This window comes from Artemia franciscana, chromosome 4 (assembly GCF_032884065.1).
Source record: "Artemia franciscana chromosome 4, ASM3288406v1, whole genome shotgun sequence".
Classification (NCBI taxonomy): domain Eukaryota; kingdom Metazoa; phylum Arthropoda; class Branchiopoda; order Anostraca; family Artemiidae; genus Artemia; species Artemia franciscana.
In genome coordinates this window covers 11,177,492-11,195,520 of record NC_088866.1, presented here as the reverse complement: position 1 = coordinate 11,195,520, position 18,029 = coordinate 11,177,492, and the positions used below count along the sequence as shown (strand labels likewise).

At 33.9% G+C, this 18,029-nt stretch overlaps 1 protein-coding gene across 1 annotated transcript in view; it reads right to left on the bottom strand.

Moving 5' to 3' along the window:
• Positions 1 to 551: 551 nt before the first annotated feature.
• The window catches only part of LOC136025980 (synaptosomal-associated protein 29-like), a 39,830-nt gene continuing 22,352 nt past the window's right edge, over positions 552 to 18,029 (bottom strand). The window contains exons 4-6 of the mRNA XM_065702112.1: positions 9,611 to 9,764; positions 3,509 to 3,595; positions 552 to 840 (exon numbers count right to left, since the gene is read on the bottom strand). Of these exons, the coding sequence (XP_065558184.1) occupies positions 674 to 840; positions 3,509 to 3,595; positions 9,611 to 9,764 (408 nt within the window). The 3' untranslated portion in view covers positions 552 to 673. The remainder of the gene's footprint in view (positions 841 to 3,508; positions 3,596 to 9,610; positions 9,765 to 18,029) is intronic.

The following is an 18,029-nucleotide window of genomic DNA, read 5'->3' as shown; positions in this document are numbered from 1 at the left end:
CGAGTTATCTAATTTAGCTGAATTATTCGCTGTCTCATTTTTTATTACTTTTATGACAATCTAGCCCACTCTGTCGGCTAAATTGCAGACTTTTTGTGAAAGCTTGTCGATTTTTTTTTTACTTTAAACACGTTCACATATAGCACATGATCGTTTGCCAATCGTATTCGTAGTCATTTATTTGTCTTTATCTTACACTTTTCAGCTCACGGTCGCAGACCAGATAGAAAAAAACTTTTTTTACGATTAGTAGCTCAAAAACAACTCAGATGTGCTGGTCTGATACATAACTGTGCATGGCATGGATATAAAATTTCTTCTGTGATTAGGGAAAACTGTCTATTAAAATTCGTCTCAGTGACCATTCCTTGGTTTCGTTGTAGATATTTCAGAGAAAAAACAAACAATTCATTGAGGATTCCTTATTGACCGAAAAACTGTAACTACTACTCTATGCTAACTGGGCTGGGTCCGAGCATAAAATTCCTGTTGACGCTAAAAACCTGAATGCATTAAAATTAATTTCAGTGATTGTCAGTCCTGTCAAAATGTTTCCGGAAATAATATTTTTATCTGAAAATCTTGTACTCAACAAAAATATTGCAAACATAAGCGAATAAATATTCAAAAGACCTCGATTCCAAAACTAAGAGCAAAAGGATCAATAATTAACCTATTTCTTAAGTATTTTGTTCATGTCCTTATTCTGTTTATCAAGTTTCCAGCCAGCCTTTGATGCTTTGTCATCTAATCTGTCAATCAGTGCATTTTGCTGATCCAATTCATCCTGAAGACCAATACCAAGCCCCTTTAATCTTGACAGCGCAGAACTCATCTCACCTACAAAAATTCGTCAACGATTACTAACCAAAATACCTACAGGATGGTCGAAACAAGGTCCTAAATATTGGTCTGAGACCAACAATTTTCCCATACAGTTGACAGTTGAAAAAGTAAGTCCCTTTTTTCGACTTAGCTCCAGCTAATATACATAAATACTCCCATACTAGGAGCCTTTGTGCACTTGTGGCAATCATTACATAGATCGAATAATATAGAATTGATTAAGCAGGTACAAAATTTTAAGCCTAATTGATTTAAATTAAAATTAACCTAGCTGATTAGACCAAACTAACTAACATAAAAATTTAAAGAGTATGAATTCTATGGTGCCCTGTAACTTAAGAGAGGAAGAGCATATTAAGCACTATATTTTGCGACATTTAAGGTTGAGGTTCAGGCAACCCCTTAGTCGCTCTTGGGAACAATTCTAGGAGTCCACAATTATGTATTTTTCTCTTCGATCGTTTTTTCTAATCTTTTTCTTTTCTTTCTTGATTCAAGTGTGTTAAAATGTAACTGATAATCATGATCCACACCGTAGTTTTCAGCTAAGCAATTAAAGTTACTCCTCTGATAAAGAGTCCGTTATATTTGCCTTATTTACATAGAGGTTCATTGGAAATGATAAAAAAAAAATGTTGTGTTGATTTGTTTTTTTTTTTTTCTTATCCGATTGATAAGCCAACTTGCCCGCCTTACATATTTAAAGCTTAGAAAACCAGACAGATTCATACATGCTTCTATCTATTCAAAATCTACTGTATATTTTTTTGAATATTTATTCGCATGGAAGAGCAAAAGAACATCGACTTTTTAGCTGAAGGAAAAAACGAAATTAGCACTTTTCCTGTTGATGATGAAGAAGAAAGAAATGAATCATAATACGTGCATTACTTACAAACACACAAACCTATAAGTAGCGTACAAAATAAAATGAAAATTGTAAAAATAGAGAGTAAATATTATGACACAAAAAACTGGATAGTGAATAAAATAGACCAAAGAGAATACAGTTATGGACAGACTTGCTCAAACTACTAAACTTCCGTAAAATATAATTTCAACCATACTTTTTAATAATAAAAATGATGCGAGTCGATTTTGGCAAATACAAGACACTGCAATACCCAAAATACAGGAGTATAATTTTACATAATGAATGATACTATAATAACAGGACAATTTGAAAAGTAACATAGTCCAAAAAGTGGCTTATAACTTTGCTGGCGCACGGCCATAATGAATTGGCTCAATCTTCATTGGCAACTATTTCCCCAAATAACAACAAAATGATAAGCTAGAAAGTCCGTCGTAAATGCGGTATACTTTATGAAACACGAAAAACTCAGCAAGGTGAATCCATTATTAGAACTCTAACAATACTGTCGCACAATATGTGTGCGTGTAACGACCATAAGCAACAGGTCATGCCACTTATATTAGGGATAACGAATTTGAATAGACAGCCTAGCGCTGAAGTCCTTCTTCTATTCCGACAAGTCGTTGTTTTGTAACAGAAGCCAAGGTTTTTCCAACTTGCAGTATTTGAATTCTTATCTGAGTAAAGACCTAGTGTCAAACCTTTTAGAAAAAACTCCTCATAAGCAAGAAAAGCCAGAAGATCAAGTGACAATATCGGTGAGGGACCCCATCTTGCTACAGCTCTGTCTTAATTGAAGGAAACGTTATATATTAGAAAACCTAGTCATTCAGTAAAGAAATTCCTCTTTTTCGCCTTTGCTTCGTTTTAATAATCTTCAATTATTACAGGATAAAATGCCATCATATTGCAAAACTTATGGCATAGTATAGCGCTTGCATTTTCCAACTGTGGAGTTTGAATATTTTCTTTATTACCTTTGAAACAAACAATATCAAATTTTTTGAAAAGAAATACTAATTATTTTTAACGAAGCAGTGACTTTTGTGTAGTTTTCTTTTTTTTTATTGTAAACAGGTCTCGAAAATGGTATTCTTTAGTATAACACTTGCTGCTAAAGCAACGTGCTCTGACTTTGAACTGCTCAAAGAGAATGTTTGCTTGGTATCAGCTTCTGAAATAAACTCCTTTTTTTCGACGTTTTGTTACCTTCCCATTAGGAGCCAATTCAGAAATAGAGTTTCATTACGTTGTTTATGTTAATTAATGAACACCTTTCTATCAATGCTTTCTATCTTTACCTTTCAAAATAAGCTTACAATGGAACTAAAATAAGCTTGTAATTCGAATGAGTATACTCTTTACCTTTTATGGGTTGACTATTCTATATCATAGGAAAGGTAAAGAATGCAGCACTGGATTTTACAGTCCATACCAAGCGGTATTGATCTCCGTTTCATGGCTCTTAAGGCAGGAAGTGCAATGTAGGGGGGGGGGGACCAGCTATCCTGTCCTTTCGCAAAACTTTCTAGTTTATGTTCCCCATATTTCTCCAATTACCCATTTGGCGCTGAGTTACTTTGGTTGAGGTCACAGAGTCACACCACTGACCCCCGTTCCAAACCAAATAACCAGCGATACCATGACTCGAACTCCTGTCATCATGGAAAAAGAATATCAAATCTAATGTGCTAACCACTCGGCTAGGGTAGAAAAAAGGATCTCCAGCCTGAATAGAAACAAAAACAATAGATAAAGTAAAATGAAAAGAACCGAAAAATTTACCGAGATTGTTTTCGAGCTGTTCATCAACAGACCTTGGTGAATCAAAAGTTTGGCTTCTTGACTCCAGCAATTCACCGCGCCGCAGAACTAAAAAGACAAGACAAACTTAAGAAAAAAAAGCCACGCCAACTGACATTGTGGGGGAGAGATGGATATTCTTTGAGGAAATACCGCTATTTAATTTAGGTCAATTGTTAGCCTGAAAACCAATGTTACTTGAATAAGGAAACTCTCACAATGGACTTAGATTGACCTCTGAGAAAATTATTCAGCTCAATGGCAAAGGAAATCTTTTTTGTTATCTTTGCGGTTATCGTTACTTATGGGAAACAATTTACATGCGAGGAAATAAGATTCAATTAAGTGCTATGAAAGCACACTCTCAAAAGAAAAATAACAGTAAAACTTAAAAAGATTGAGATCCGAAATATTAATGAAACATATTTTTGTATATGACTGTAATCAACAGTTCAGAGATCAATTTGACGAAGTCCATAAACTAATTTCAAATAAAGCATAAAAAGAAGATTTATTAAGCATTGAACTAACTAAGCATCTTGTTGGAAAAAAGTTCAAATTTTATGGTGTTCACTCTGCTCCTAAGTAAAGAGGTCGTTCTTTAGACGCGAACAGATTTAGCCATACTGGCTTGTGGAAGAATTATTAACTTTGAATGGCAAAAAAGGGCAACTGGGATTAAATTATTTTTAAAGAATATACTTAAGAGATCACGAAAATAGGATTCAGTCAATGACTTGGGCTGTAAATCATCAAGACATAGGACTAATAAAATTAATTCCTGACAGCCACGAATTCCATAGGGTGGGGGCATAAAGCTCTCTATTAAGTGGGCCAGTTGACATATAGAAAAACACTGTCAAAATATAAAATACTTGTAAAATTTACAAACCATACATTTTAAAATGATTCTGTTTGAAAAGAAGAAAATATCTGTGAAAATTTACTGCACAGCAGACTAATGAAACTAGATTGATTGTTTAAAACATGATGTTCATTCCTGGAAATTCCAGCAATTTTCGATTTTCAAATGTTATGATGTTTTGAGTTGGACTTGATTGCCCATTTTAATTTCTGTTAGTCTTAGGTAGAAAGATAGATATATTTATTCAAATATCAATTTAAATATAAACAAGGGAAAAATTAGATCTACGAGTTTATCTGCGACAAATAAGGTAAGGATGCTGGAACATGACCACCAAGAAGTATTGCAACTACCCCTATAGGTCTTGTTCAAATAGACCACTTCGGAGGAACACCATCATATACCCCCTTCTCTCGTAAGGCTCCATGAGAATGCAGGGAGAAATGGTGGTCTATTCATCCATAGCAGTATCTATCATTTTTAAATGTGATATGATTTTGTGTTTTAATTCCTGTTCATTTAAGCCTTCACTTGTTCAGACATAATAATTTCTTCTAGATTTGAGTTTTAAAATGGCTATTTGCTTTTCTTTGATTTTTGCTTGTTTTTTTTTGGGGGGGGGGACGCTTTTTGTCAATCCAATATTTTAATAGAGCTTAATAATTTAGTATTTGCTAACTAAAACAAGAAAAAAATATTTAAAGCGGGTAAACCGATTAACAAAGAAAACGACAAAAAAAAACATAAATATAGCCAATATTTTGTTTCGCTCCTTTTATGACAGAAATGCAGTGTGGTCTCGAAAGTTATTATTTGTCCTTACATCAATTTTACCTGAAATATTTAAATGTGTACCTTTACTACTACTACTAACAATTCACCCCAACACCAAGCCGCCTGAGGCCAACACAGCTACGCCCACTCCTCCTCCATATTCAAAATCTCCCTCTTTAAACCCTCCCAGGAAGTACTTATTTCCTTTAAATCTGTCTTTTATGACATCCTCCCACGCCAGCCATGGACGAGCTGCTTTCCGTTTAGCCCTAGATGGTTGGTCGAGAAGGACAATCTTCGGTAATCTGTCATCCTTCATCCACAGAACGTGCCCTAGCCATATCAACCTTTCTCTCATTATAGCCCTGGAAGGTGGGATTGAACCACACTTTTCGTACAGCCTACTGTTTGAAATACGGTCAGTCAGTCGCGTACCAAGAAAAATCCGTAGGCAATTTCTATGGAAAACATCTAGCAAATTTTCATCCGCTTTTCGGAGCGCCAATGCTTCAGAACGGTCCATGACCACTCCGATCACTGTAGCTTCTTATATTATAATCTTGGTTCGCAGACTTATCTTCCTATTTATCCAAACTATTTTTTAACTGTGAAAAAACACCCTGAGCCTTGGTACTTTTAACATCTTCACTGCTCCCACCGTCTTTACTAATAATGCTACCAAGGTAAGTGAAGTTGCCCACCTGATCAATCTTTCCATTATCCAACATCACCTTTTTTATCTTAAATTATTCCTAGCCTTAGTGACTTAGTCTTCTCAACATTAATGGTCAAACCTATTCTAGCGCCCTGAACTCGCAAAACCTCATTTTGCTCACACTTTCATCTAGGATACTTAAATCATCAGCATAATCTAAGTCAATCAAGATGATCCACACAAAGGGGGGATAGAACAAAACCCTGCTTAACTCCTGGTTTAAATGGTAAATTAAATAAAAAAAAACAAGTTTTTTAACTGCGAGTAAGGAGCGACATTAAAACTTAAAACTAACAAATTATTCCATTTATGAAAGGGTTGCCCCTCCTCAATGCCTTGCTCTTTACGCTAAAGTTTGACTCTTTCTCAGAATTCTACTTAAAAAAAAATAAAAAACTTAAGCGTAAAGAGCAAGGGGTTGCTCTTTACGCTTTTTATGAAAGGGACAATCCCTTTCATAAATGGAATAATTTCTGTTCGTTTTAAGTTTTAATGTCGTTCCTTACTTGCAGTTAAAAAAAATTATTTAATTTCTGAACGTTTTTGAATTAATGCATGTTTTGATTTTGGTTCACCGCACATGAATAATTAAAACAAAATTTGCATATTAATTTTTTTTTTTTGGCTAAATGGCTTTCTCATAGTTGCACTCCAATTTTTGGCTACTTAAAAAGGCAACTAGAACTTTTTATTTTTTTACAGAAGTGTTTATTAGTAATAAATATATATAACTTACGAGTTAACTTACGTAACGAAATTACATATTTGTATATTTTTATTACGTATATGAGGGGGCTTTCCCCTCGTCAATACCTCGCTCTCTACTCTAAAGGTTCAACTTGAGTTGAAATTACTAAAAATAAACTTAATTGAAACTACTAAAAATACTTTAGCGTAAAGAGTGAGGTATCGTGGAGGAGACGAACCCCCTTATATACGTAATAATTTCTGTTCGTCTTAGGTTCTAATGCTGCTCCTTACTTCCACCAGAAAAAACTATTTTTTATTTACTTTCTCATTGTTCTTTTAAATAATGCTAGAAAATCCTGCGGCCCCTTCATGGAAGTTTTCTTCCCTCATGATAAATTCCTCCATGGAACAATCCTCCCACGTAACACCCTCCCCCGACCCCCTTGAACGTGAAAAAGTCCCCCTGAAATTGAATGTACACGTCTCAATAACCATTACTTTATGTAAACAATGGTCAAAGTTTGTAACTTGTAGCCCCTCCCCCGGGGACTGTGGGGGAGCCAGTCGTCCCCAAAGACATTATTATTCAGTTTTTCGACCATGTTTAACAAAATGGCTGTTACAAAATTTTGATCCAGTAACTTTGGGAAAAAATGAGCGTGGGAGGGGGCCTAGGTACCTTCCAATTTTTTGGTCTCTTAAAAGGGCACTAGAACTTTTAATTTCCGTTAGAATGAGCGCTCTGGCTACATTCTAGGTCCACTGGGTCTATACGATCGCCCCTGGGGAAAAGAAAAAACAAATAAACACGCATCCGTGATCTGTCTTCCGGCAAAAAATATAAAATTCTACATTTTTGTAAATGGAGCTTGAAACTTCTACAGTAGGGTTCTCTGATACGCTGAATCTCATGGTGTGATTTTCGTTAAGATTCTTTGACTTTTAGGGTGTGTTTTCCCCTATTTTCTAAAATAAGGCAAATTTTCTCAGGCTCGTAACTTTTGATGGGTAAAATAAACTTGATGAAACTTATATATTTAGAATCAGCGTAAAAATGCAATGCTTTTGATGTAACTATTTGTATCAAAATTCCATTTTTTTGAGTTTTGGTTACTATTGAGCCGGATCACTCCTTAATACAGTTCGTTACCACGAACTGTTTGACCAGCTGCTAACCTAATTTCCTACCTTAACCGCAGCAGTGTTATTCTCGTACATAGCACTTATCATTTTAGTGTAATATCTGGTATACCATACAAGGGCAAGACCTTTGCTAAGGCTCTTCTATCAACAGAATCGAACGCATGCTCACAGTCTATGAAACCGAGGACCAAAAGTGCTTGACAACTCGGGCATTTCGCACTTATTAACCTAAGAGTGAAAATTTGTTCGGTACATCCCCTACCTTTCCTAAAACCGCACTGTTCTTCTCTTAAAACTTTGTCTACAGCATTTCTCAGTCTAAAAAGTATCATATTACTAAGTAATTTGCTACCTACAGAGACCAGACTAATGCCTCGCTAATTACCACACCCCACTCTTATCACATTTCTTATACAGTGGCTTAATTAAGGTTTTCCTAAAATCGCTAGGTACTTCCTGTTTTTATAAAATCATACTCATAATTCTCAGTAACTTATTTCTAAACTCAGAGCCAGCATATTTAAGAAACTCATTTACCACACTATCAGCACCTGGAAGCTCATTATTTGTTAATCCTTCTAGTACTGTCGCTAATTCCACCTCACAAAGCGAATTTTCTTTCAAATCCAAGATATCACAAGTTTTTCATTTTCCTCTGTATCTTTTCCTGTAACTCTATCTCGGTTTCTCTCCTTAAACCTTCTTTTATCACTAATTGTGGCCCCATTCCGATCTTTAACTGGGACAAGTGCAGATTGATAGCTCCCTTTATTAACATGCCAGTACAATACTTTACTATTATGCCGTCTAGCTGCATCTTCCAGATCCTCGGCAATTTTATCTATGACCTCTATTCCACACCTCCTTAGTTCATATTTTAATTTTTTCTCCACTTTCTTTACACTCCTTTTGTTTTTCCTTTCTTTTAAGCAACTTTTAAATGAGATTCTTGCTAAAATCACATAGTAAAGGAGGTTAAGGATGTGGTACTGATCTCCGTTTAATGGCCCTTCACAAAATCTCATAATGCTTCATAATGGAAAAGAGAAGAAATAGAATGAATTTCAACTTCAAGAATAGATGGCACCTTTAAGCAAAAGAGTCAAAGTGATATGTCTGATATGCCCAATACCGAGTGAACTTTAACTTATTTAACTAACCAAATTATGGTTCTATAAAGACAAAAAATATCTTTTCTGTTTTCGCGTTTGTCCCAGCCTCATATCTTTTTGGTAACTTCTTATTTTTCAGTCAAGAGCAATAAAGATAAACATCCTTCGACTATGCTGAGTGGGTTTTCAAAGACAGTCCCTATCAGGCAGGCCCGCTGTTCAAAGACTTGGATTTGGGACCATGCTCAAAATGTTTTTATTCTGGCATCTTAAGTATCAAACGCCTGAGTGTCATTTTATTTTACTATAGGGGGTTTAATGACAATTTAACGAATCCATCATAACTAGAAAAGCGATGTCTTACTCGCAAATAATTAAAATTCGATATTTATATCGTAGACCTGTAACTGACGTAACTGTAACTTGCTCCCCGCTCCTTTCATCCAAAGTCTTCTTGCTTTATCTGATCAATTACCGGCTGGTGATATTTCCCTTCTTTTATTTCTCAGTTGAAAATAAAAGACTAAGAGACAAAAAGGAATATATCCGTCTCCCCTTATTAGCCCCTTCAGTCATTTCCTTATATAGCCCGTGTCTGTCCTTTTCACCGATATAAATATGGACTTTAAGCTTAAACATCAAAGTTTTACCCAACAGCTGAAATTTTTATTTGAAGGAATCAGAAAATTACTCACAAATAATGCCTTACTCACAAATAGTTAAAATAGACTTATTGGCACAAAAAAGGAACAAAAATTATCTAGCAGATTAGGAAATGGACAAACCTGGATGATCTCTAGAGTCTCTATTGCTGTCAATTTCTTGTGGCAGGAAGCTAGTACTTAAAGATGACGTACTTTGGCTGCTTTTAATTTCAACGGTAGGATTGCCTGCATCAATTGGTTTTCGAAAATAATTTCTTATACTACTGAACGTACTCTGAAAGAAGAGGTCATTGAAACCTAAAAACTCTAGATCAAAACTTACCACGCTGGGGTATTGCAGACCCATGAGTAGGGGGAGGGTCAATTTTCTATGGGTAGCAGCGAAACGTGTAAATCCAAATTTTGTAGTTGCACGTATTGCTAGCACTAGTAGCTGCCACATAAAGGGTTCTTGAAAACGAAAATACATCGGAGGAGAAAGGATTATTTTTGTAGATTTATGGCACACTCATGGGGAAGCTTAGAAACGCTACTTTAGATAAGATGACTCTCCGAAGCGCTTTAAATTCAAAGCAGCTTCGGAAGTTTTCATAGAATAATCTGCAGGTAATTAGATAACTTCGAAGACCACACTACCTTTCCATGACGAAAGTAAAACAGTTCAAAATAGGGATGATACCTTTTTATTGACAGTGAATAGATATAAAATTATTTAACTGGATATTTCGAACACATATACAGTGTTCATCATCAGCAGTAAAACTAGTTAGTTTTATTGCTGATAATGAACACTGTATATGTGTTCGAAATATCCAGTTAAATAATTTTATATCTATTCACTGTCAATAAAAAGGTATCATCCCTATTTCGAACTGTTTTACTTTCTACAGGTAATTTTAGTACCTCTGAACATTGTGCAAAACCTTCGTGCAAAGGCGCCAATAAAAGGGGGGGGGGATAGGATTTCTGTTGTACCTGCACTAGAAAAATTGGAAAAAACCATACTCGTCAGCCCTCATTTTCGTTAATTGGTGCACCCTGCCCTACTCTTCTTTCTTCTAAATTTCAATAGTTATTCAATAACTGTGAATTGAAAGATATTAGATGGCTAAAACAAGACCTAATTGATTCAGCCCCCCCCCCGGGAGGTAAGGCCCCGAGACTATCTTAACTCCACTAACATTACTGTCAGATTTTGGTTAACTTTTCGATATTGTGTTAATCTCATTAAAAGGTATTCTCAGGTATTCCCTCATAAAGGTATTCCCTTTATTATCTTCTTCTGTGCTGTAGCATGAATGAAACAAACAATAAAATCGACGACCAAAACAATTTCAAGAAATTGGTTATAAAAATTTGGCAACGAAGTATAGATAAACTTCCGACAGGAAACCTGTTGCGTCAGCAGGAAATTTTCCCAAGGTGGGGTCGGGGAGGAAGGCCAACTCCACCAGTAGTTTTGTTTCTACCAAGGTTTAAATGGATTTATTTCTCAGTTTTACTATTTTAATATTGTTTTATGTCTCATTACCACACAATAGGGGGCCTTCAATTCTCCTGCCTCCTCTCTGGCGGCACCTTGATTTTCTAAACTGTACGAAATTCAAAACCAAGTCTCAGGGCAAGTAAACCCTGATGTTAAAAAAAATATAGTTTGGTCGCAATAACCCTCTCAAAATTGCGACCCAAAAAGGGCCATCTTTTTCATTGGCTTAAAACTTTCAGGAATTGTTCCCTGGGCTTAGGCGACCATACATTTTACTTGAAGGGGAAGGTGTTTGGGGACCGGAAATGGGCCAGAAACATTTTAGCATCCGACCGGTCAGAAAGAAAGTCTCGGCCATGGTTCCTCAAAAATAGGACCTGGGAGGTTTTTTTTTCTGGTCAGATAAAACTTAAACCCGTAAGTTCTTGAGGCAAGGGCAGAACAACATATAAAAAAAAAGAAGGAAAATACTGGTATCGGTGAAATAGGGCCAAAACTGGGTTTTCTTTATAAACGACATAAAAATTACACTAACAAGCTCTTGGGCCAAGAAATATTAATTACTTCAAAAATACACTGAGGTCACAGGTCCCCCAAAATAGACAAAAGACATTTTTTTTTTATTTGCAAGACTTTATATCTGTGATTCCTTGTGCCAATGTCACCCAAATTCACAGAAGAAAATATATTTTCACCTGTGATCTGGGCTCAAAAAACAGTTAACAAATACTTTTTATTGGAATAGAATGAACTTCAAACTTGCAAGTCCAGGGCCCAGCGGATACTAACGTCAAACATGAAATTTGAGTCCAGGGTCGCCCCTCCCCTCAAACAGGGGCTTAATTAACTTGGCTTTCGCTAAGGGCCAAGAACTTATGCTAAGCAAAACACCCATTTTCGTTGCTACGGGGAGTGTTAGAGCCGTTAGTCCCTGGGTAAAGAGGAGTTTAGCGTAAAAATAAATTGATGGGTCTATTGGGGTCCAAAAACGGCCAAAAAAAGCGTTTTTTTTTTTTACAATCACAGATTTGGAAAACCACAGATGGGTATTTCCCAATCAGCTTTAAAGTTAAATGAATACACGAATGGGACTTGTCCCTGAAATAGGCTCTTGATTATCTGTATCTAAATGAAAGCATAAAATTTTATATCAATGCAAAAATAGCACAAGTTCAAACTGTTGTAACTTAAACTTTACTAATAACTGACCTTAATCCTGACTCACAATCTCAATTCCTAATTATTAGAAAAAAAAGGAATATTAAAGAAAGCAATTCAAAGAGAGCAAACATAATTTAAAAAAAACTAAAATTAGAAATTAATTTTGTCTGAATCCATTCGTGACACCCCAAAATGGACCTTAAATTGCTTGTGTCTTGAATTAACCTGAAACTTCCGGGGCATTTAGACAGGATCGAGTAGCCGTCAATGAAGACAAACATTCTGAAGTTTGCTTCTATTGATATGTGACTCCTGGAACTGGGACAACGAATTTAGTTTTCTCTGCTTGGCTTAAACTTACAAGGCACGAAGACAGAGACAATGGGTATCCTGTGGTGGCGCAGTGGATTTGACCTTAGCTTGGTAATACGGGACCCAGAGATCGAATCACGCTGCAGGAATGCACTGCAGGGACCTTAGTAGTCAAGAAGCGTCGTTAATTCTTAAATAATAATAAAAATAGACAATGGGTCTCAATGAAGACAAAAAGGCTTGACACTAATTTGTTGCATTGATTTGTGACACTAGGAATAGGCTAAAATTTGTTTTGTCTGAGATCAGCTTGCAACTTACTGGGTTTAAACAGTAGGCAAAACGAACCTATGGGGAAAATATATTGAAAAAAAATCAACTGTATCGATTCTTGACAATCCAAAATAGGTCAAAATTCGGCCTACTTTGGGACTTCTTGACTTCCAGGTTATTTCCGTTTCCGAAAATTCTATTAACATCAATAACTAGGCCCAGTCTAGTCTGGCTCTTGTCAAGAAGCATGGCTTAGAATTATTTTTCAAAGAAAAGAGCTTTGCTGAACTATGTCCCAACTTCTCTTTTACCAGAACAATCAAGAAAGAAACATTTTCTAAGTTTATATACTGATTTTTTTTTTTTGCCTATTTTCAGCTGATTAGAACACACATTCTTTATTTGTAAAATTTGGTACGAACTTGCTTCCAGAATAAAGTAATGATTTGCAGCTGGTTTTCCTTAAAAATTGATTTCCTGGTTTTTCATAATTTTTCTTTTTTTTTCTTCAGTAATGATTTAATTTCAGTAATTTTCTTCAATAATGATTTGCAGCTCATTTTCTTTGAAAATAGATTTCCTGGTTTTTCATAATTTTTCTTTTTTTGCTTATTTTCAGCTGATTAGTAAAACACATTCTTTATTTGTAAAATTTGGTACGAACTTGCTTCCAGAATAAAGTAAAGATTTGCAGCTGGTTTTCCTTAAAAATTGATTTCCTGTTTTTCACAATTTTTCTCTTTTTTTGCTTATTTTCAGCTGATTAGTAACACACATTCTTTATTTGAAAAATTCGGTACGAACTTGCTTCCAGAATAAAGAAATGATTTGCAGCTGGTTTTCCTTAAAAATTGATTTCCTGTTTTTCACAATTTTTCTCTTTTTTTGCTTAATTTCAGCTGATTAGTAACACACGTTCTTTATTTGAAAAATTTGGTACGAACTTGCTTCCAGAATAAAGTAATGATTTGCAGCTGGTTTTCCTTAAAAATTGATTTCCAGTTTTTCACAATTTTTCTCTTTTTTTGCTTATTTTCAGCTGATTAGTAACACACATTCTTTATTTGAAAAATTTGGTACGAACTTGCTTCCAGAATAAAGTAATGATTTGCAGCTGGTTTTCCTTAAAAATTGATTTCCAGTTTTTCACAATTTTTCTCTTTTTTTGCTTATTTTCAGCTGATTAGTAACACACATTCTTTATTTGAAAAATTTGGTACGAACTTTCTTCCAGAATAAAGTAATGATTTGCAGCTGGTTTTCCTTAAAAATTGATTTCCTGTTTTTCACAATTTTTCTCTTTTTTTGCTTATTTTCAGCTGATTAGTAACACACATTCTTTATTTGAAAAAATATGTACGAACTTGCTTCCAGAATAAAGTAATGATTTGCAGCTGGTTTTCCTTCCTGTTTTTCACAATTTTTCTCTTTCTTTGCTTATTTTCAGCTGATTAGTAACACGCATTCTTTATTTGAAAAATTTGGTACGAACTTGCTTCCAGAATAAAGTAATGATTTGCAGCTGGTTTTCCTTAAAAATTGATTTCCTATTTTTCACAATTTTTCTCTTTTTTGCTTATTTTCAGCTGATTAGTAACACACATTTTTTATTTGAAAATTTGGTACGAACTTGCTTCCAGAATAAAGTAATGATTTGCAGCTGATTTTCCTTAAAAATTGATTTCCTGTTTTTCATAATTTTTCTCTTTTTTTGCTTATTTTCAGCTGATTAGTAACACACATTCTTTATTTGAAAAATTTGGTACGAACTTTTTTCCAGAATAAAGTAATGATTTGCAGCTGGTTTTCCTTAAAAATTGATTTCCTGTTTTCACAATTTTTCTCTCTTTTTGCTTATTTTCAGCTGATTAGTAACACACATTCTTTATTTGAAAAATTTGGTACGAACTTGCTTCCAGAATAAAGTAATGATTTGTAGCTGGTTTTCCTTAAAAATTGATTTCCTGTTTTTCACAATTTTTCTTTTTTTTTGCTTATTTTCAGCTGATTAGTAACACACATTCTTTATTTGAAAAATTTGGTACGAACTTTCTTCCAGAATAAAGTAATGATTTGCAGCTGGTTTTCCTTAAAAATTGATTTCCTGTTTTTCACAATTTTTCTCTCTTTTTGCTTATTTTCAGCTGATTAGTAACACACATTCTTTATTTGAAAAATTTGGTACGAACTTGCTTCCAGAATAAAGTAATGATTTGCAGCTGGTTTTCCTTCCTGTTTTTCACAATTTTTCTCTTTTTTTGCTTATTTTCAGCTGATTAGTAACACGCATTCTTTATTTGAAAAATTTGGTACGAACTTGCTTCCAGAATAAAGTAATGATTTGCAGCTGGTTTTCCTTAAAAATTGATTTCCTATTTTTCACAATTTTTCTCTTTTTTTGCTTATTTTCAGCTGATTAGTAACAAACATTTTTTATTTGAAAAATTTGGTACGAACTTGCTTCCAGAATAAAGTAATGATTTGCAGCTGGTTTTCCTTCCTGTTTTTCACAATTTTTCTCTTTTTTTGCTTATTTTCAGCTGATTAGTAACACACATTCTTTATTTGAAAAATTTGGTACGAACTTGCTTCCAGAATAAAGTAATGATTTGCAGCTGGTTTTCCTTAAAAATTGATTTCCTGTTTTTCACAATTTTTCTCTTTTTTTGCTTATTTTCAGCTGATTAGTAACACACATTTTTTATTTGAAAAATTTGGTACGAACTTGCTTCCAGAATATAGTAATGATTTGCAGCTGGTTTTTCTTCCTGTTTTTCACAATTTTTCTCTTTTTTGCTTATTTTCAGCTGATTAGTAACACACATTCTGTATTTGAAAAATTTGGTACGAACTTGCTTCCAGAATAAAGTAATGATTTGCAGCTGGTTTTCCTAAAAAATTGATTTCCTGTTTTTCACAAATTTTCTCTTTTTTTGCTTATTTTCAGCTGATTAGTAACACACATTCTTTATTTGTAAAATTTGGTACGAACTTTCTTCCAGAATAAAGTAATGATTTGCAGCTGGTTTTCCTTAAAAATTGATTTCCTGTTTTTCACAATTTTTCTCTCTTTTTGCTTATTTTCAGCTGATTAGTAACACACATTCTTTATTTGAAAAATTTGGTACGAACTTGCTTCCAGAATAAAGTAATGATTTGCAGCTGGCTTTCCTTCCTGTTTTTCACAATTTTTCTCTTTTTTTGCTTATTTTCAGCTGATTAGTAACACGCATTCTTTATTTGAAAAATTTGGTACGAACTTGCTTCCAGAATAAAGTAATGATTTGCAGCTGGTTTTCCTTAAAAATTGATTTCCTGTTTTTCACAATTTTTCTCTCTTTTTGCTTATTTTCAGCTGATTAGTAACACGCATTCTTTATTTGAAAAATTTGGTACGAACTTGCTTCCAGAATAAAGTAATGATTTGAAGCTGGCTTTCCTTCCTGTTTTTCACAATTTTTCTCTTTTTTTGCTTATTTTCAGCTGATTAGTAACACGCATTCTTTATTTGAAAAATTTGGTACGAACTTGCTTCCAGAATAAAGTAATGATTTGCAGCTGGTTTTCCTTAAAAATTGATTTCCTGTTTTTCACAATTTTTCTCTCTTTTTGCTTATTTTCAGCTGATTAGTAACACGCATTCTTTATTTGAAAAATTTGGTACGAACTTGCTTCCAGAATAAAGTAATGATTTGCAGCTGGTTTTCCTAAAAAATTGATTTCCTGTTTTTCACAAATTTTCTCTTTTTTTGCTTATTTTCAGCTGATTAGTAACACACATTCTTTATTTGTAAAATTTGGTACGAACTTTCTTCCAGAATAAAGTAATGATTTGCAGCTGGTTTTCCTTAAAAATTGATTTCCTGTTTTTCACAATTTTTCTCTTTTTTTGCTTATTTTCAGCTGATTAGTAACACACATTCTTTATTTGAAAAATTTGGTACGAACTTGCTTCCAGAATAAAGTAATGATTTGCAGCTGGCTTTCCTTCCTGTTTTTCACAATTTTTCTCTCTTTTTGCTTATTTTCAGCTGATTAGTAACTCGCATTCTTTATTTGAAAAATTTGGTACGAACTTGCTTCCAGAATAAAGTAATGATTTGCAGCTGGTTTTCCTTAAAAATTGATTTCCTGTTTTTCACAATTTTTCTCTCTTTTTGCTTATTTTCAGCTGATTAGTAACACGCATTCTTTATTTGAAAAATTTGGTACGAACTTGCTTCCAGAATAAAGTAATGATTTGCAGCTGGTTTTCCTAAAAAATTGATTTCCTGTTTTTCACAAATTTTCTCTTTTTTTGCTTATTTTCAGCTGATTAGTAACACACATTCTTTATTTGTAAAATTTGGTACGAACTTTCTTCCAGAATAAAGTAATGATTTGCAGCTGGTTTTCCTTAAAAATTGATTTCCTGTTTTTCACAATTTTTCTCTTTTTTTGCTTATTTTCAGCTGATTAGTAACACACATTCTTTATTTGAAAAATTTGGTACGAACTTGCTTCCAGAATAAAGTAATGATTTGCAGCTGGCTTTCCTTCCTGTTTTTCACAATTTTTCTCTTTTTTTGCTTATTTTCAGCTGATTAGTAACACGCATTCTTTATTTGAAAAATTTGGTACGAACTTGCTTCCAGAATAAAGTAATGATTTGCAGCTGGTTTTCCTTAAAAATTGATTTCCTGTTTTTCACAATTTTTCTCTCTTTTTGCTTATTTTCAGCTGATTAGTAACACGCATTCTTTATTTGAAAAATTTGGTACGAACTTGCTTCCAGAATAAAGTAATGATTTGCAGCTGGTTTTCCTAAAAAATTGATTTCCTGTTTTTCACAAATTTTCTCTTTTTTTGCTTATTTTCAGCTGATTAGTAACACACATTCTTTATTTGTAAAATTTGGTACGAACTTTCTTCCAGAATAAAGTAATGATTTGCAGCTGGTTTTCCTTAAAAATTGATTTCCTGTTTTTCACAATTTTTCTCTCTTTTTGCTTATTTTCAGCTGATTAGTAACACACATTCTTTATTTGAAAAATTTGGTACGAACTTGCTTCCAGAATAAAGTAATGATTTGCAGCTGGCTTTCCTTCCTGTTTTTCACAATTTTTCTCTTTTTTTGCTTATTTTCAGCTGATTAGTAACACGCATTCTTTATTTGAAAAATTTGGTACGAACTTGCTTCCAGAATAAAGTAATGATTTGCAGCTGGTTTTCCTTAAAAATTGATTTCCTGTTTTTCACAATTTTTCTCTTTTTTTGCTTATTTTCAGCTGATTAGTAACAAACATTTTTTATTTGAAAAATTTGGTA